The 18,488-nt window shown below is 47.0% G+C and overlaps 12 protein-coding genes across 12 annotated transcripts; 6 read left to right on the plus strand and 6 right to left on the minus strand.

Annotated features, from left to right (window-relative positions):
- Positions 1–149: 149 nt before the first annotated feature.
- On the minus strand, positions 150–1,103 carry EYB26_001284 (uncharacterized protein; the record flags this gene model as incomplete). Its single annotated transcript, XM_054260595.1, has 2 exons — positions 150–909; positions 982–1,103. The coding sequence occupies 2 exons, from the start codon at positions 1,101–1,103 to the stop codon at positions 150–152; spliced, it is 882 nt and encodes a 293-aa protein (XP_054116570.1).
- Positions 1,104–1,742: 639 nt separating this feature from the next.
- EYB26_001285 (uncharacterized protein) lies at positions 1,743–3,272 on the plus strand (the record flags this gene model as incomplete). Its single annotated transcript, XM_054260596.1, has 4 exons — positions 1,743–1,857; positions 1,917–2,034; positions 2,104–2,878; positions 2,934–3,272. The coding sequence occupies 4 exons, from the start codon at positions 1,743–1,745 to the stop codon at positions 3,270–3,272; spliced, it is 1,347 nt and encodes a 448-aa protein (XP_054116571.1).
- Positions 3,273–3,750: 478 nt separating this feature from the next.
- Positions 3,751–4,386, minus strand: EYB26_001286 (uncharacterized protein; the record flags this gene model as incomplete). The annotated part of the gene is made up of 2 exons (XM_054260597.1): positions 3,751–4,170; positions 4,234–4,386. The coding sequence occupies 2 exons, from the start codon at positions 4,384–4,386 to the stop codon at positions 3,751–3,753; spliced, it is 573 nt and encodes a 190-aa protein (XP_054116572.1).
- A 973-nt stretch (positions 4,387–5,359) lies between these two features.
- EYB26_001287 (uncharacterized protein) lies at positions 5,360–6,121 on the plus strand (the record flags this gene model as incomplete). Its single annotated transcript, XM_054260598.1, has 2 exons — positions 5,360–5,663; positions 5,739–6,121. The coding sequence occupies 2 exons, from the start codon at positions 5,360–5,362 to the stop codon at positions 6,119–6,121; spliced, it is 687 nt and encodes a 228-aa protein (XP_054116573.1).
- A 19-nt stretch (positions 6,122–6,140) lies between these two features.
- Positions 6,141–7,177, plus strand: EYB26_001288 (uncharacterized protein; the record flags this gene model as incomplete). Its single annotated transcript, XM_054260599.1, has 4 exons — positions 6,141–6,177; positions 6,405–6,415; positions 6,488–6,550; positions 6,605–7,177. 4 exons carry the CDS (start codon positions 6,141–6,143, stop codon positions 7,175–7,177), a joined length of 684 nt encoding a protein of 227 aa, XP_054116574.1.
- Positions 7,178–7,641: 464 nt separating this feature from the next.
- EYB26_001289 (uncharacterized protein) lies at positions 7,642–8,217 on the minus strand (the record flags this gene model as incomplete). Its single annotated transcript, XM_054260600.1, has 3 exons — positions 7,642–7,776; positions 7,840–8,144; positions 8,202–8,217. The coding sequence occupies 3 exons, from the start codon at positions 8,215–8,217 to the stop codon at positions 7,642–7,644; spliced, it is 456 nt and encodes a 151-aa protein (XP_054116575.1).
- Positions 8,218–8,817: 600 nt separating this feature from the next.
- On the plus strand, positions 8,818–9,935 carry EYB26_001290 (uncharacterized protein; the record flags this gene model as incomplete). The annotated part of the gene is made up of 3 exons (XM_054260601.1): positions 8,818–8,887; positions 8,942–9,371; positions 9,470–9,935. The coding sequence occupies 3 exons, from the start codon at positions 8,818–8,820 to the stop codon at positions 9,933–9,935; spliced, it is 966 nt and encodes a 321-aa protein (XP_054116576.1).
- A 101-nt stretch (positions 9,936–10,036) lies between these two features.
- Positions 10,037–12,094, minus strand: EYB26_001291 (uncharacterized protein; the record flags this gene model as incomplete). The annotated part of the gene is made up of 1 exon (XM_054260602.1): positions 10,037–12,094. One exon carries the CDS (start codon positions 12,092–12,094, stop codon positions 10,037–10,039), a length of 2,058 nt encoding a protein of 685 aa, XP_054116577.1.
- A 789-nt stretch (positions 12,095–12,883) lies between these two features.
- Positions 12,884–13,971, plus strand: EYB26_001292 (uncharacterized protein; the record flags this gene model as incomplete). The annotated part of the gene is made up of 4 exons (XM_054260603.1): positions 12,884–12,911; positions 12,976–13,414; positions 13,477–13,721; positions 13,784–13,971. The coding sequence occupies 4 exons, from the start codon at positions 12,884–12,886 to the stop codon at positions 13,969–13,971; spliced, it is 900 nt and encodes a 299-aa protein (XP_054116578.1).
- A 282-nt stretch (positions 13,972–14,253) lies between these two features.
- On the minus strand, positions 14,254–15,117 carry EYB26_001293 (uncharacterized protein; the record flags this gene model as incomplete). The annotated part of the gene is made up of 4 exons (XM_054260604.1): positions 14,254–14,348; positions 14,407–14,762; positions 14,833–15,025; positions 15,084–15,117. The coding sequence occupies 4 exons, from the start codon at positions 15,115–15,117 to the stop codon at positions 14,254–14,256; spliced, it is 678 nt and encodes a 225-aa protein (XP_054116579.1).
- A 340-nt stretch (positions 15,118–15,457) lies between these two features.
- EYB26_001294 (uncharacterized protein) lies at positions 15,458–16,117 on the plus strand (the record flags this gene model as incomplete). The annotated part of the gene is made up of 3 exons (XM_054260605.1): positions 15,458–15,502; positions 15,575–15,871; positions 15,929–16,117. 3 exons carry the CDS (start codon positions 15,458–15,460, stop codon positions 16,115–16,117), a joined length of 531 nt encoding a protein of 176 aa, XP_054116580.1.
- A 518-nt stretch (positions 16,118–16,635) lies between these two features.
- Positions 16,636–17,865, minus strand: EYB26_001295 (uncharacterized protein; the record flags this gene model as incomplete). The annotated part of the gene is made up of 3 exons (XM_054260606.1): positions 16,636–17,525; positions 17,592–17,678; positions 17,733–17,865. 3 exons carry the CDS (start codon positions 17,863–17,865, stop codon positions 16,636–16,638), a joined length of 1,110 nt encoding a protein of 369 aa, XP_054116581.1.
- Positions 17,866–18,488: the final 623 nt, after the last annotated feature.

Consider the following 18,488-nt stretch of genomic DNA (forward strand, 5'->3'; position numbering starts at 1 on the left):
AATATTGTATAACAAAGTTTCTGAAACAATTCAATCGTCAAATTTGTTCATATTTCATGGTTATTCAAGTCCAGATAATGGATCAAACAGCAGTTCTTGAAGAAAGGTCAGATGACGCCGGTATGCTATGCAAGCTAATTTCTAATATACTATCCCAGCAAACCGCCTAGGACAACTCTGCTAACTCCTCCAATTTCACTTTTGGCGCTACTCCTGCTCACGTCTTCAAAGTCTCGGACAACCCCCGCAACCATGACTTTGCGCAACTTTGCATCTGTTTTAGTGAACAATTCTCCCAAGGCCGTAGTGCACACGGCAGGCGAAGAAATCAGACCTGTAAGTCTATTATAACAATCGATTAAAACATCGCATAGCGTCACGAAAGTTTCGAAAAAATCGGGATCGAATGGGAGTGATGGTGTTAACAAATAGGTGTATTCCTCTCCCGGAAGTAGATCGGAAGAATCAGTATTTGGAAATGATGTAACCGCCGATGCTGCGGTGGCCGAAGATGCAAGATTACCTGTCATGGCTTTCACGTCTGATGAATCACTGAAATGTATGGGTAGACCAATCTCGTTGGCCGAGCTTGCTCGTCTAGTTTTGTTGCCAGTATATGTTGCCCTTTTGAACATCTGAGGTAGTCTTGCGCGGACAAGGTTTGAAGAGAAGTTTCCATCTGGGTTATGAACTTGTTGAAATGTTTCGAATTCAACCAAAAGAGCATGGAGAGCGCGGAGGTATTCCATGGGTGTTGAATGCGCGTCTAATATAGGAGGGAGTGAAAGGCCGAGAAGGAGGAAGTTGATTGCGCGACGAGAGAGCCTTTTGGGGTCAAAGTATGGCATTCGCATAAGATCGTGTCGAGAAAAATGTACAGTATTAAACCAATATACTCGTCCTTCGTGGCTAAATTCCAGAAAATAAGTCAGGTTTACTCAACCCATAGCATTACCATTATAGAGAATTTGGGATGCTCACACTTTCCGTAAATACCCCAAGGTAGAGACACGTTTGGAGGACATATCATGAACATGCTGATATATGAAGGACGCACTCTGAGGACCGAGACTAGGACCCGCCCCAGCGGGCATAGGAGGCATTGCACTCATTGTTCAACAAGGTATGGCATGTACTGTGATCCGGAAAAGAGAAGACGAGTGGTCATAAACCCATATTGGGTCAGAATTTTGGCAGTGTGCAGATATTTCCCAAGATCATACAGTAGTCATATCCTCCGAGATATTGCGATTAATGTCCACTCCTAGGCAAAGATTCTGCGGTCCGGTACGAGAAGAATAGGGACTTCGGTACGTAGTGCGGGGAAATATAAGCCCTTTTTTGATACTGATATCGCAGAAAGTCGAGTGTGTGTATAGCAAAATGAGTGGTATCTATCGTAGTAAGCCAGTGAGCGAATGACTGTGTCACATCAAATGTACAAGCGTTGACGGTGTACTCTTTGTTGTTCGGAGACTTTAGCAGTGACAGGGGTAGTTAGATAAATTGACTCCTTAAATTCTTATCGGATTGTCGATTAAGGATGGGACCGCGCTAGACTACTTTGGGCTATCGAGGCTGGAATCGTAACCCCACGTCTCTTTACCCTAAAAGGGGGTAGCTCCAATTCTTTGCCAACATTAAATCATTGAGCTCGTTGCTTTTCACGAATATCGATAGAGTCAATTGCTCCTCTATCTCTTTCTCAACTCATATATACACAATATTGCAGTACAGACTTGATGTCGGATCCCGAGGTCCCGCAGCCCGGCCAATGGCCGGTCGATCCCCAAGAAGATGTTCCCATCTCAAAGGACCGCATATGGGTTGACGGATGCTTCGATTTCAGTCACCATGGTAGGCCCATTGATGGGATGTTTTTTTCACTTGAGCTAACATGCTATATTGAATATCAGGCCATGCCGGAGCCATGTTGCAGGCGCGCAAATTGGGAAAGGAGCTATACGTTGGCATTCATTCAGACGAGGCGATTCTCGAAAACAAAGGCCCTACTGTAATGACCTTGTCAGAACGGTTAGTCGGTTGACCTATTTACCGGAGTTAACGGACAATGGTGCTAATTCTTCTTTTGTTCTTTTGCAGTGTTGCCGCCGTCGAAGCATGCCGATGGGCTACAAAATCTATTCCCCATGCTCCTTACGTCACAACATTACCCTGGATTTCGCACTACGGTTGTCAATATGTCGTACACGGCGATGATATTACCTCTGACAGCAATGGTGAGGACTGTTACCGCTTCGTCAAAGCAGCCGGTCGATTCTTAGTCGTGAAGCGAACACCTGGTATTTCCACAACCGACCTAGTCGGCCGAATGCTTCTATGCACCAAGAACCATTTCGTGAAATCGGTCAAGGATATCCTTGAGGGCAACGAGGGATCGGATAATGCTGAGGATAGAAAGGCGCACGGTGCAGATCTCATGCAGAGACTACGTGACTATGCGACGGATGAAACTGGACATCAACCTGGTCCCGAGGTATGGCTATGGAATGGTAGTGACACGGCTAAAATCGACCAGGTTGTCGAACAGGCCGGAAAATTCGAGGCTTTAATTAAAGGTGTCCCGCCGAAACCGGGCCAGCGTATTGTGTACGTTGACGGAGGGTTCGATCTGTTTTCCTCGGGACATATTGAATTCCTTCGACGGGTCTGGGATCTTGAAGAAGCCGAAGGCCGCAAGAATGGTTGGTATGAAGAAAGCGAAAGGCAAATGAGAATCGCGGAGCAAGGTGCCGACTATGGTCCGGCATTTATTATTGCTGGTATTCATGATGATTCGGTCATCAATCACTGGAAAGGCCTCAACTATCCAATCATGAACATATTCGAACGAGGACTATGTGTTCTACAATGCAAGGTGCGTATCTGCAAATATGTAAGTGATATTATGGTCGCTAACCATCAAGTGTTAGTACATCCACACAATCATCTTCTCAACCCCATTCACGCCAACCGAATCATTCCTACGAGCAATGCCATGGGGCGTCCCCGACGTCGTTTATCATGGACCCACCACTTTCATTCCCTTGACATATGACCCTTATGTTGCGCCGAAACAAATGGGCATCTTCAAGGAAGTCGAAAGCCATCCCTTCCAACATGTCAACGCCGGCGAGATCGTCGAGAGGATCCTTAAGAGCCGTAGTGCTTATGAAGAAAGGCAACGTGCAAAGTTGAAGAAGGGTATTGTTGAGAAAGACGCCAGGGACAAAGAGTTAGCCTCGCAAGGGTCCAATCCCGGACCGCAATAGTAGACTCTAGAGTCCCATTAATCAATCCAAAAAGGAGGCATTTCCAAGATCCCTTGCAAAATCGACATGTATATAGACAGTCATCAAGCTGCAAACTAGATTTAATAGGTCCTGAACATAAATTCAACATTGTCATTCATTGGCATGGAGTCGAGAGGTCAGCATCAAGTTATGACATTCAGTAAACCATAAGAGTAGAGTAGGTGGCTTATTGGGCTAAACCCCCCCCCCCCCCCCAAAAAAAAATAAATAAATAAACAACCACAAACACAAACGCTTTTGTCTATTGTATGTACAGTAGGTATATGCTGATCGCAAAACAGGCTCATCAAGTATATCAAACGCCGAATCAGAATCCCAATGCCAGTATAAAAACAGATGCATGCAATCGCTCAGTCGAGTAAAGTGTATCGAGAAAACAAATGAACGTGTCGTTAATGATTCTAGGACGTAGAGTGAAGAAATTGGCCGAGTCGATTTATGAGGCCTGCAACTTCTTCTCAAGTTCTTTCTGTTCGCCAAACACGCGCCGACTCATTTCAAGAACTGCCTCGAAACCTTCGCGACCTCGCTTGGCGTTTTCTCTGAATCGCTCAACGCTGACTTCTTCCACCTTGTTCTTAATCTTTTGCCATCCTGTGCAGAGTGCGGTAATCGTTGCTTCTTGTTGGAACTCGGTCTGCTTGTCTGGCAACGACTGGGATGGTTGATATGTGACTGTCTCTCGGACATTAAGAACATTGGCCCATGTGAGATTTGTGGAGCACATGGTAACTTTCTTGGTAATCGGGTCGACGTATGAAACTTCATAAACATATGACAATTCGCTGCCTCCGAAGAGGCTGAGCACCCATTTGGGCGCGGACTGATAACAAGTTATAAGACGCTCAGTGCGCAACTATGGAGAATAATTGTTAGTATATCGACCTTAGATAGTAGACATGATGGGTGGAAGTCTTACAATTCCTGTTGATGGCTCGATCGCCCTCGAAAGGGTATCAACGGCCTTCACATGCGTCGACTTGTCATTCCAAGGGCAGTATTTGCGCCAGTTTGCCGTAGAAACTTCGTCCCACGAGTAGTTGAAGGTGCAGTCCGAAGAAAAAACCTTCATCTTCTCTCTTTTCGCCTTCCAAAGAAGTACGATCGGTTGCGATGGAGTGTATTCAGATGTGATGATACCGATGATTCACGCTGTCGATCTTGTTTCAAATGGTTGTTTGGTTGAGATTTTCGTTATTATAACGGCGACGATAGCGGACTTTTATCGAGCAGAGGTATGACGAAGAAACATATCAATTAGATTGTCATTTTACTGAGCATAGGATCAGCGACAACGATGGCAAAACGTCGACTGCGACACCGGGCGTGGGTTGGATAGATAGGATTTGATGTGAAAAATTATGGGTCTGGAAGGAGGATTTAACCTGAAGTCCTGCATCACTTCGGGGGTAGCAGTGGGCCAGGGAAGGCACGAGCCAACCAGAAAAATCTTTTGCGACGTTTGCCGCTCTTGCTGATTCGCTGAGAGAGGTCAAACTTCCCGAGAAGTCCCGCAGTCAGAGCGCATTTCGGTAACATTACATATTTGGTACGACCAACAACGGCATTCCCTAAATAACATGGTTGATGCTTCGGTATTTTTGCGTAATGCTAGTACGTACTAGCTAGCTTCCAAATCATGACATGTGAAAGCGTCTCTTTTAGTTATACGTATGGACACTAGTAGTCATCATGGATGAATAGTGAGTTAACTTTCCATCGATAGAATAACAGAATACCACTATCTAGAATGTTGCACTGTCTATAGTATGACTACGCCCTAATCGAAATCAATGCTGGCCCCAGGACTGGCCGGGGTCGATGGGTGAGTGATTTAAGGCTAATAGTTAACTTAACGCGTCCGCGATATCGCGATGACCAATCGCGCTTCCTTTTCCCGTGAAATGGCTGGTGTCGACAAACCCGATATTCCACTCCCATTTTCTGATAATCAGTCTCTCCTTTTTACTGAAATACATTTTTGAGTAAGCGCAGGAGTAAGAACGACATACCTTTTCACTCAACTGATCCATCAACTTCTCAAAATGCCCGTCGAACTCAGGAAGCGCAAAGCAGCCCCAACCCAGCCGGAGCCTGTCCAGAAAAAGGCAGCCACGGCAAAAACAACCAAGAAGGCCCCCAAAGCCGAAATTCCTACTGAGGAAGTGAAGGGCAAGAGCACCCCTGCTAAAAGCGCGATCCCAAAAGTTGGCGATGTGATCTCGTTGGAAGGATTTGGCGGGAAATTGCAGACCCAGGACGGAGCATCGACCACTTTGGAATCTTTGATTACTTCAAGCAAAGCCGGCGTGGTTTTGTTTACATACCCGCGAGCATCAACACCCGGATGTAAGTTCTCAAGATCTATCGTCAGGTCTTGTAGCCAGACATTTTCCCAGATGAATGTTAATGTTATTACCCCAGGCACCAAACAAGCCAGCATGTTCCGCGATGGATATGAAAGCCTCACCTCGACTGGTCTAGCAATCTACGGCCTGTCCACCGACTCTCCCAAGGCCAATACAACTTTCAAGACTAAACAAAACCTACCCTACCCGCTGCTCTGTGATGTAAATGCCACATTGATTGGTAGCTTGGGCCTAAAGAAGTCGCCAAAGGGGACAGTGCGAGGCGTCTGCGTGATTGATAAGGCTGGTAAAGTCCTACTCTTGAAGCCAGGTAGCCCAGCTGGAACTGTTGAGGCAGTAGAGAAGATTGTACGCGAGAATCCGGTTAAGGATAGTGGGAAGGAAGACACAAAGGAGGAGGACGAGGCTAAAGATGAAGCTAAAGAGGCGAAGGAATAGGCACGATTAGATATACAGTATGATCAGACGCGAGGACGTCCTCTTTGCCAGCTTGGGTGGCTAGGTGATGTAATTTTATCAGTGGCAATTGTATGTATTAGCGATAATAAAATCATTTTGATGATTACAGTTCGGTAGATTTCATCATATTGTGCTTGTTGCAGCTTGACAGGTTGATACATTCTACCATGTCGGTCCGGAAAAAAGTTATCCCTCCTGCACCGCAACCTTCATACCCGAGCCGACTTCTACCACATACGACGTCGAGACATTGACCTCACAGTCAGCAGACTCGTAAGTGACCAAACTACGCAAGAGTACAAATCAAACACGCCAATTGATCGCTCTACTAACACTCTCACACAGAAAATGTCTCGAGAAGTGGCGAAAGCGGCCAAGTCCGCCTCGAACGCCATCGCTGTTTCCAAGGTATCTCAACCTCTGAGGATCGAATTCTAGCCAGTATACTGAATATTCTCGCAGAAATACACCGTTCAGTCTACAGGCATCTGGGAAGTGATCCGACGCACACTGGCCGTCGACCCAACCCGATCCACCGGTGTCCCATTGAACTCTCAATTCCGCAATCCAGCACCAGGCGCCCTACCACCTCAATCATACGATGAACCCGTCACTCTCCCCGCCGCCGACCTCGCAGATAACCCTTACTGGAAACGCGATGTCCGCCGCAACTACCCTCAACTCAGCGTTTTCAGCCAAGGCGACGTTGCCGGACTTTTGACCTTTGGAAATAAGCAGGCACCCAAGGAAGACGCTCTTCAGCTTGGAGAGGCTGGTGAGAAGCAATTGATTGCTGCTAAGCAGGAAGGAGATGAAAAAGGATTGGCAGCACAATTTGAGAAGGATAAGAACAGTGTCAAGAGTGTTTTGGGACCTGATGGTTTACCACCCCTTCCCGTCAGACTCAACAACCTAGCCAAGTACGAATTGGGATCTGGCCAGGGATACCCAGAGAAGTATGGTTCTTCTTCTTCTTCTTCTTCTTCTTCTTCTTTCCTTGCATTATCGATCTATGCGACTCATATGACTTGTTGAAAACAAACTGACCTGTGATCTTAGGTACCCGTGCCGTACATTTGTCTAGCTTCTCGAAAGATGCGGGTTTCATTTGATATTTGTCTGGGTGTTCCTTCATTTTTTGCTAGGGCCTAGAATAGAATCTGTACAGCATGAATCAATAAGTTCCTTGTTTTCTACATACTCATCAACATCTGCTACGTTCAAGAGTGGTACGGCCACCTATTCTACGTTGCTCGATGATTACGTCATGAGAACCGCGTCATGAAAGTAAAAAGTGTCCTTCGATTCCGTTATTTTAACAATACGGGTACAATTTACGATTGAAAGATTCTGTCTGTATTCATCATCATCGGAGCTCAATTGCTGGATTCTCGAAGTTATATAATACATTTGAATCAAGGATCGTCATATGAAAAACCATGCCAGTTGATTAAACTCGGATCATTTAACAAATAAAACATGCTGCGAACCTAGGTCCTTTAGTCGAAAGGGTTGGTGCGAGTTCCCCACCATGTCAAGAACAAACTGAGACCGACGGTCTCGAATACCCTGCTGACAGCGCCGATGGCGATGGTATCTAAGGGGCGCTTTTCAGTGATGATTTGAGAGACGAGCTGCTAGCAGTTAGCATCCTTATTGATGCACATATTCTCTGGGTGCATGTGGGAAAAACTTACGCCAGGAGCAGAACTAGCAAAGAAGATCAACGTTCCGAGGTAGGCGGCTCCCTTGTATGTCAAGGTGCCGGTAGCATTAATGAGGGCAGCAACACCATAAGTCTGGAGAGCGCTTCCGACGAGAGAGCTGCCCCAGGCAGCAACAGCACCGCTGGTCTCCTTGGACTTGATGAATTCTTCCTTTGTGTTGGCGGCTTGAGCACGGTGGTAGGCGTCACCGAAGACGGGGGCGAGAATGCCGAGGGAAGCAGTGTGAGTAAAGACTGTGCCTAGGGCGATAGCCGAAGGCTTAACGGGAGGGAGGTCTGGCCATTGTTAGTTCCTGTTCCCTCTTCTTCATCTCGTCGAATCGAAGAACGTACAGTGCAAAGTAGCCATTGTGTCGTTAGAGTCGTGTGCAAAAGCTATTATTGATTGAATGTCGACAGTGTAGGAGCAGACAGAAGTTGTATGTGTGTTTAAGAGAGAGGCAACGTAGAGGTCGTCGTCACATGGCTTATATTCTTCTGGCAAGGGATAATGACGTCTTGATGACAGTCTGGGCCACGGCAAGAAAAAAGCCAAGCCAAGACCTGCCTCAGGCTGAGGTCATGACTCCAGATTCTGAGTAGTAAGTTAGTAAGTACAAAGTCCCAAGTACTGTGCTACGAATACTCTATTGGCAAGTACCTATGCCATGTTGCCTAGCAAGATTTGAGGCCAGACCCAGCAAGAATGGGCCGGATGACGTCAAGCATCGATGAAAACAGACCAGAGCATCCTGAAAGGCCTGGAGGCTTGCGCTGAACAAGCTTAGTCAGTGGAGGGACACCGTATCAATCAGGGAAGTCTGTGGCTTGACTACTTGCTATGTGTGTGGATATGCATGCGTTGTCTGACAGGATCATTTGGGCGATCTGATCAAGCGACGGAGGGAGAAGCCACCATTCGGACCCGATCGATCTAAAAGCAATTACTATATGGTGGAATTACAGCGTAATGCAGATCAAAATTACGTCCAATTTACTTGGAATGCTTAGTCTCAGCCAATGGCAGTCCGTACTTACTAGTTCGTTTCTGTATTGACCAATACACGCGGGGTCTCAGTAACCGTCCAGGGCAGGTCTCTCTTTTTGCTACCCCACAGCGCAAAATCCCCTCGGACATGCGACAACAGCAAAGAAACGAAAGGATCCCCAGTCTGGACTGAGGAGAATGGAGGAAACCAACGTGGCAAGCCCAGCGCAGCAACGAATCCCGAATACGATTGAGGATGCAGAAATAACAAATACGTATTTTTCCTTCACCGAGCCCAGCTCACCTGCAGACGATCCCGACAACTCGCAATTACTCATCGGCGAATCCTTGATCCCCGTACGAGAACGAAGGCATGCAGGCACCACCGTCGTCAGTATTGATGGATTATTGAAGGAACCGTTACAACTCAAGGAAGACTTGAAGGAAGGATGTGGGGGGCAACTATGGCCAGCAGGGTTGCTGCTGTCGAGATACATGCTGGAGGAACATGCCACCGATCTCGTGGGTAAGACTATGTTTGTGCACCCCTCCTTCCAACATGGAGGCGGACTTCATGTTGCGCTCTATGGTATATATTGGAGTATTGTCGAATGAATGACTGAGTCAATGATAGAGTGGAGCTAGGAGCAGGTGGTGGTTTGGTCGGCTTAGCTGTCGCACGAGGCTGCCAAACCGACAAACCGATATACGTCACCGACCAAAAACCTATGATGCAGTTAATGGCAGACAATATCTCACTGAACGGACTCTCGACAAAGGTGAAACCCGTTTTGTTGGACTGGGCCGAATCGCCCCCAGCGGAGATACCAGAGCATCCAGAGATTGTTCTCGCCGCGGACTGCGTGTACTTCGAGCCTGCCTTCCCGTTGCTGATATCTACGCTACAGAGACTCTTGGGGCCAGATACAATATGTTATTTCTGTTTTAAACGGCGGCGACGTGCTGATCTGCGTTGTATCAAGATGGTCAAGAAACTGTTCAACGTGACTGAGGTCAACAGTTTCTCGACGTGTGATGGATACAACAGGGAGAATCTCTTCTTATACAAGATCCAGTCCCGACAGAAGAGCAAAGATTAGGCTCGAGAAAGCAAATAAAGAATTAAATCAAAAAAAGGGAAACAAAAAAGAATTCATAAATCAAAGACTGGAAACATTTTCTAATGCCATTTCAAAACAATCTATAATTTTAAGCTATCACTTTGAGTCGTAGTGGCATTGCCAGACTTGCGCCGCTCATTGAGGGACTGCAATTCACCCCCTTGTCCAACCATTTGCACACCACCCTTTTTAAGATCAGACAAGATCTGTTGCCCTTCATCCGTCTTTTTCTGTTTGCCGGGTTGTTGCGACGAAACCTTGAACTTCTTCTTCTCATTTCGCCTTCTCCTCGTCTTTTCTTCGCGGCTCATTTCATCTTTGGCCACAGATACACCATTCTTCAGGACAACTTCTCCTCCAAGGCCGGCGCCAACTTTAGGATGATATACCTCCTGAGGAGCCAAAGTTCCTTGTTCTCCCACAACTGCACTGCCACCAGGTCGTGCGTCTTCCATCATCACTGTAGCGACATCGGTAATGACATTGATATTAGGTTGAGGGACACTAGGTTTGTAGTGCCAGTTCGATAATGCGTCAAGCTGAGAGCTAGTGCTCTTCCAAAGCTGTGCAATCTCGGCATGTTCTTTCTTGAGTTTCTCGTTTTTCTGGTCCACATACGAGGGGTCAGTTGCTCGTAAATGTTCGTTCTCGTACAACTCGGCAAGACTCTGTTGGGGTTTGGTTTGGTCCACTTCAACACGTCCTCGACTGATATCATGCTGTCGAATAGAGTCTGGTAACCGTCGAACAACCTCGTCAAACTCTTTAGCAATGATTCTCCGCTTGATGAGCTGTTCAATCTCTTCCGAAGTCTCATTGGTAACCACAGGCACGGGCTTGCCGACACGTTCAAATTCAAGATCCTCCTCAATAAGTGAATTGAGCGGCCGCTGTGGTGCCCTGGCTTCACCAGCAAGCATCCACTCCTTTTTTGCGATATTGGCCATTTCTAGTCGACGAATCTCATCCGCTATTTTGGCTTTCTGCTTTTCATGCGTTGAGCGTCCGCCCTCCGCCTCGCCTGCATCCATATCCACATCAGAGTCTGCTTCATCCGAGAAATCCTCAAACAGGTCGCGACGGACGTCTGAAATAGCACGTTCGACATCATCGTCAGTCGGTGCCGCTGTTGGTTGTGTCTTTGGGAGTGGTCTGGCCTTCTTTTTTGACGCTTTGCGAGGTGGTGGGGCGAAGAAGTCATCGTATTTGATGTCGTTGGTGTCTAGCCAGTCTGCACCCATAGCATCACCTTCTAGTTCTTCATCGCTGTCATCATCTCCAAATCCGGCATCACCAAAGGTAGGGCCTGCATCACTATCGTCACTATCCTCAATTTCATCCTCAACCGCAGCAGGCTTGTCCGATTTGGATGGTCGAGCGGTAGATGCTGTTGCTGAGGCCATGTCAGCATGCCAGTCAATTTCCTCCTCGTCGCTGAGTTCGTCTTGATCACCCCTCTCATCCATCCTCTCGAAATATTCACTTTGTTTGTTGAAGTCGTCGATCGAAAAGAAACCGTCATTCAACCCAAACTTATCTTCCACATATGTCTCCGAGGTAGCATCTTCCGATACTGAGGATCTTTCTTCAAATTCCGCATTCGATTCGTCCTCCAACCCCTCATCGGATCCCTCCTCGACATCCTCCTCCATGTCTTGCTCCATCTCCTCGGATTCTAGATTGTAATCCTCAGGTTTAGATTGTGATCCCACTTCGGACTGGCTGATTTCATCTTCCAGCGCGTTATCATCTTGGTCAGATGCGACGGACTGCGGTGAATGCAGCCTTCCCTTTCCAACACTATTCCGCAAAGACTTTGCGGTTGCTTCTATATCATTGCTCAGTTGATCGTTCGTCTCGTCTATGATTCTCACAACCTGTTCCCACACCTGCCCAACGGAGAACCCGTCAAGATAAAGCTTTTGTACGCGAAAGCGATTCTTGGCGGGATATTTATTGTCTCTTGGACCATTCTTCTGAGATTTGTGCCATCGGTCCTGAAGGGTTGTCAAGCTGGATGCTAACGGATCAAGGAAATTCTTTGTCGCGAGTCGCGAAGTAAGGTGCAGTTCATTGGAAGGAACCAAGAACCCATGCGGCGAGCCCGAAATAGTATTGCATAGCGACGAAACGTCCATGGTTGCTTAATAGCGACTGGTTTAACATGGATGTGCAAATAATCTCTGGCTATATGGATGGTCTGGTGAGGCCTTGCCCGCTTCGTGAAATACCAAAAGAGTGCACGATTCAGCAGCTATCGAAAATATCTTCGAAGCATAAGTTAAGACCAAAAAAAGTTTCTAGTACCGTTAGTATCCGTACCGTAACCCGTAATTTTGGCGCCCCACTATCGGTAGGCGCTTCGCGCGGATGTCATGGTAGCCGCGCTGTGGCGGTGCACCATCCGGCAACCTCGAACGCTTAACATGCTCACCATATGTTCGAAGGCAGCTGGGAGATTGATTTTCTCTCGGCTTGCATGGAATCGAGCCATTGAGGAGTGCCGAGCTAAACCAGTGGGGCACCGCAGACTACATTAAGACATCGGTTGAATGAAGCTATGTAGCTTTTATACGAGCTTCATGTTACCGTCTTGGGTCGATTGGTATACAATAAACACGATGCAGTATCCGGAAATCAAACAGCGCCGTTTTTGAGCATTGCCATTACGGGCAATCTGGGTGGTGGCTCTGAACTCCGGAGCTTGACGTTGCAGGGGTGAATGGAGGCAACGTCACGGTGACGGATCGTCGCCAGCATGTTTATATACCAGCTCTCCAACACGCACAGCTCAGGCAGAGAGTACTTACTCTCATGTGATTTGGATTATCTTGCCAACAATCAAAAATCAAACCCTAATATCCTCCCTTTCCCGTTGCATGTTTCCATACCCCATAGATCATTAGTTTGCACGTCCAGTCGCCGACATGACTGACAAATCTCAATTTGAACTGGGTATGATTGACATCCACCACAAGCTTCGGGAATGAACGGGCCATGCTAAGCCATGTTATTAAAGGGCATCAAATCCCTGTCCACCACCAGGAGAAGCCAGGATGGCAGCACAAGATCCCTGGTCCTAAGCCGGTCTCGGACATGATCCCAACGGACGAAGGCGGATGTCAATTGTATAAAGCTGCAGGAAAACTGCAAGGCAAACGTGCTGTGATTACTGGTGGAGACTCCGGTATTGGCAGAGCCATTGCCGTTCTCTACGCAATGGAAGGAGCCTCGAGTCTTATCGTCTATCTCGAGCCTGAAGAGAAAGACGCACAAGAGACGAAACAACATGTCGAGAAATATGGCGCTAAATGCTACCTTTTCCCCACTGATCTTCGCAAGAAAGTAAATTGCAAGGCAGTGATTGATAAGGCGGTCGAGCAGCTTGGTGGTATAGATATCTTGGTCAACAATGCCGCTTTTCAGAACATGCTGCCAGACATCAAGGACCTGTCAGAGTCCGTATTTCCCATCATTAAAGACTCCATACAAGATTTTCAATCCTGACCCTTCTTCTCAGAGAGCAATGGCTGAAGACCTTCGACACCAATATTCATCCTTACTTCTTTCTGTCCAAATATGCATTGCCGCATCTCAAACGAGGTTCGACTATTATCAATTGTGCTTCAGTGAACCACTACATTGGAAGAGGAGATTTGCTTGACTATACATCTACCAAAGGTGCCATTGTTGCTTTCACAAGAGCATTGTCTAATCAGCAAGTCGGTAAAGGTATCCGGGTCAATACTGTCTGTCCTGGTCCGAGTATGCACAGTCCCTTCCTGCCTATCCTCGTAAAATGGGTGTATTGCTAACACATATAATAGTATGGACGCCCTTGATCCCATCGACAATGACAACAGAAGCGATGGAACAGTTCAGCGGTGTCCCTATGGGTCGTCCAGGGCAGCCCAGCGAGGTGGCCACCTGCTTCGTGTTTTTGGCAAGTGCTGATAGCAGCTATATGTCTGGACAATCCTTACATCCCAACGGAGGTGTGGTTGTTGGTAGCTAGATCATGTAAAATTACTTAGGTAGACAATGGCATGTTTGAGGAACTCCTAGTAGGTTTTGATTACACCTGGTCATACTTAGACATGAACTGACTTGGTTCAAGGGCAGTTGGCTTGGGTAGAAGGTATTGATATTCAAGATAAGAAACCCGGATCAAGTAATATCCCTGTTGTGTGTCGATAGTAAATAATCAACATAAAGTACAACTCAAGGCCATTGAGGATAGAAACCATCCATTTAAGACTACATTTAAATCACAAATTCAATACAAGGAAAGACCAGTCTATCGTCGGTACCACATGCGTGTGATTTTGGTGTGACGCATCTTCTTCTGAAGCTGGAAGATGCCGTACATAAGAGCTTCGGAGGTTGGGGGGCCTTGTGACATCAAGTTAGCATCAATAACTCTTCAATATAGGTAATATATCGAACTTACAGCCAGGCACATAGATATCCACGGGCACGATTCTGTCACAGCCACGAACGACAGAATAGCTGTAATGATAGTATCCACCACCGTTGGCGCAACTTCCCATACTGATAACCCAACGAGGATCGGGCATCTGATCGTAAACCTGTCGAAGAGCGGGGGCCATCTTATTTGTCAAGGTACCGGCAACAATCATGACATCGGACTGTCGGGGGGAAGCTCGAAAGATAATTCCGAGGCGATCTTGATCGTAACGGGGGGTAGACAAGTGCATCATCTCAACAGCGCAGCATGCCAAACCGAAAGTCATGGGCCACAATGAGCTCTGGCGAGCCCAGTTGGCGATCTGATCAAGTGTAGTCCTTTTAATCACTGTTAGCAACCTCTCAATTATTTAAAAACCCAAATTATCATCGCGATGCTAGTACTTACAGTGCATATTGCATTGCGCCTTCCTTCTTCTCCTGACTGGGCAAAGGAACCTCGCGGCGGACCTTTCCCGAAGCTGTCAAAGATGACGATGACTCCAATTGTCGTTCAATGGCAGTCACCGGCATCGCTGCCGAGCGAGAAATCCATGCTCGTTGTTCAAGTTGTTTGGTGATACCGATTGAGTGGAGGGATGCTATTGTGAGTGAGCAAGAAATGACCTATGAGAGGAGTAGCAAGACGAGGAAACTCACGGCGGATGCGCCCAACTCGAGCGAGAGGGTTCATTGTTGAAGCTCTGGAGAATCGCAAATCGTTCAATTACCTCTAGACAGAATATAGGAGGAGACGACACACGTCCTATATTTTGACGTTGCCCAAGACAAGTTGCTGGGTAGGTCGGTTACGATATCTCGGAGTTGAGAGGTTGAAGAACTAGCTGTAGCGTGTGGCGTGGCTCGGGTGGAGTGTAACTCGTAAATTGTAATACCGTAATTTACACCACACCACCATATGGCATATATTCTAGACACCTCGGGTATTATAATTACATGAACCCCCATCTCCCCAGCTTCCTTATATTAACACATCACTCATCAACAAGCATAGTTCGAAATCACACATTACAATGGCTCAACCTTCTATTGCTTGTATTTCTTTCGTAGCGAAGAATGTGAGGAATTTAATAAATCGAACAAAAACAACAACAATCAGTATTCGTGCAACTAACTCTCAACATCCATAGGATCATCCTCTCTATGTGACAATATTCCCACCTTTTCGCGAGTCTCGCCTGAGATTCCTAATCCTCATAAACTCATGTCTCGACATTTTTGATCTACGCGCGAGAAACACCTTTATAGATCAGGACTTGGGCCTCCTACAAGCTTTAGACGAGCGATTGGCGGTTTACGGATGGCTGACCAACACTGGGGTCAAGATCCTGATTATCGTTGATCTCGCAGGCCGGCATGCCGACGGTGCGGGTCAGAAGCAGAGTATCACACCTGTCACAGGAATAAAGCATTCGGATCTGAAGCCTGTAGGTGCTGGAGAGATACACAGTCTGCACTCGTTACTAATGCGTGGGCGACAACAGGCCTTTAGAGCACTGCAAACCGCATATATCGGACTACTCCAAAACCCGTTCTACAACCCGGATGATCAAAATGGCGCCTCCCCAGTTGAAACAATGAATGACACGCTGTTGGGTATAAATGACAAGAAATTCATCACCGAGGTCAAACGAATTGGTGATATGTGGTCTCCTAACCTCACGATCATCTAATCTACATTTGAGTGATGACTAGAAAGAAAATATTCAAAAGACGTCAAGGCTTACCCGCTTACTCATATTACGCGATCACTCAGATGCTAGAGAGAAAAAAAACGGCAACATCACATAGCTAAGAGCAGCACGTCATCCATCGTGGTAGAACGCACACAGTGGAAAACCCTACACCAGAGCCCAGCGGGCGAAGACAACAAGTCCAATCTGAGACGGCGCATTTCAATAGCCTGGACTCTCAACTTGTGCTTCCTCTTAACGCCAGGCATCAAAGCAAGTGGCAGGTTGGGACAAGGATAATGTGGTAAATATGATGGTACTGATGCAGTAGAGACATTTTGATACCATGCAGATTACCAATTGGCAACTCTCAGTGCCAGAAACGGTCCTTTCGGGAGGAAATGGGGTAACTATGGCTTGCTACTATGCCAGCTTAACACAAAGAAACATAATGTATTTATCAAGGCCAACGATGTTCAAAAATTGAAACTTTCTCTCTTTAACTGCTTACCAGAACCTCAAGGGGCCTCGGTTTCGGATTTCTCAAGTGACTTCAAGGTATCCTCAACATCTCTTGGGTCACATATAGCCCAAACACCACCTCCTCTAGCAGAAATGCGCCCAACTTCTTTACCTACGAGATTTCTACCGACCTTTCCTGGACCGATTCCTAACCATCGCTTGACGCCTCGTTCTTGGTGCAGATATTTGATGCTATCCCACCATCTCACTGTTTCGATGCACTGCCTGGATAGGAGATCCTTGAGATCTTCTTTTGATTTGAAAGGGGTCGCAGAGATATTAGAAACACATGGTATTGTAGCTGGGAATGTAATTTCGGTGGTCTCTAGGCGTGTGCGCATATATCGGGCAGCAGGGGCCATAATCGGGCTATGAAAAGGACTGTCGCTCTTCAGTCTCACGGCGCGTGGATCATGACCACCAAATTGCCGAAGTTGAACAAGAAGCATCTTGATCCTTTCTAGACTTCCGCTAAGGACTATCTGATTCTTGGAGTTGACATTCGCAATGAGGACTTGCCCTATGGGCGCCATTTCATGACTAGAGTCATCCCTGGAGCCAGCCGACCCAGGCCCCAGAAATTCGTGTATAGCTGCAATAAGGCCCTCTAGGTGATCTACTTCACAGATCAAAGCAACCATTCCATAATTGTCTCCAGATTTCTGTTGAGCCCTGCGAGTACACTCCGCCATAACTTCTGCACGTTCGCGGACCATTGCGAGAGCGGGTGTGAATTGCAGATACCTTCCAGCAACTAATGCAGCGTACTCCCCCAAGCTGTGTCCGAGAGTTACATCAACACGGTCCTCCGTCTGGAACCCAAACTCTTGCTCTAATATTCGTAGAATCAATATCGAGGTTGCCATGATTGATGGCTGTGAGTTTGCTGTCATGTTCAGTTCTGAACTTGGACCCTGCGCTATCAAACGGGATAAGGGAAAGCCCATCGTACTATCCATTTCGTCTAGGAAATGTTGAGCGGTTTTCGGGAATGCTTCTACCCAAGGTGTTATCATGCCAACACGTTGGACTCCATGGCCTATGTACAGTCAGAATCGCTTTACAAGCCCTATGGTTGAGCAACAAGACTAACCGGGAAAGAACAGAGCAGTTCGCAGAGACGGTTCAGCCGATGTTGTAGTGAATGATCTGCGAATGGCGTTTCGAGCGCACACAGCGGGGGAAAGACTGGAAACATGATGGATTGACGCAAGAGCCTGCCTCATTGTAATTTTGTGGATTTACTCCTTCATCAGCAGAATGCGCCCGGATTTCTAGAAACCGAAGGCATTATTAAAAGGACCATGGAACCATTGACTTCATGAGGGGGAGGAAGCTCTTCGCGATCGATAATAGTTCACTTGTTCAGTCTACCGTTCTATCGTCCTGTTGGTTCAGAATGAGATGAACGAAAGCGGAGAATACCTAAATAGCATCTGGAACTGCTCACCAAGGACTCGGCCGCGCATGTTCATCGATGGCCGACGAATATCATTATCTGAGTTCCAGGACCCGTTTTGTAGGAGGATGTTTGGTAGTATCATAGTTCGTGATCATACCGATAGCCGAACTAGTGCGTCATGTCACGTAAGGCTCCAAGGCAGCAATAAGCTCCGGTCTTGGCGGCAACGTCTCTTTATTTGGTTTATTTATCCACTAGAGCAGATTAGGTCAATCCTCAGCAAACGCATCAAGGTCCAAACTCCAAAGAGTTCAACTTCTCAGAGGGGATCGCAATATTCTCTTTCGCCTTCAACAATTCGTTTCTAACGCGACTCTTCCCGACTGTTTCTCTTCCACTCCGTCCTCGCTCTTATCGCGATCACCCGCGGCATGCACGATCATTATT

Source organism: Talaromyces marneffei, chromosome 1 (assembly GCF_009556855.1).
Source record: "Talaromyces marneffei chromosome 1, complete sequence".
NCBI classification, from domain to species: domain Eukaryota; kingdom Fungi; phylum Ascomycota; class Eurotiomycetes; order Eurotiales; family Trichocomaceae; genus Talaromyces; species Talaromyces marneffei.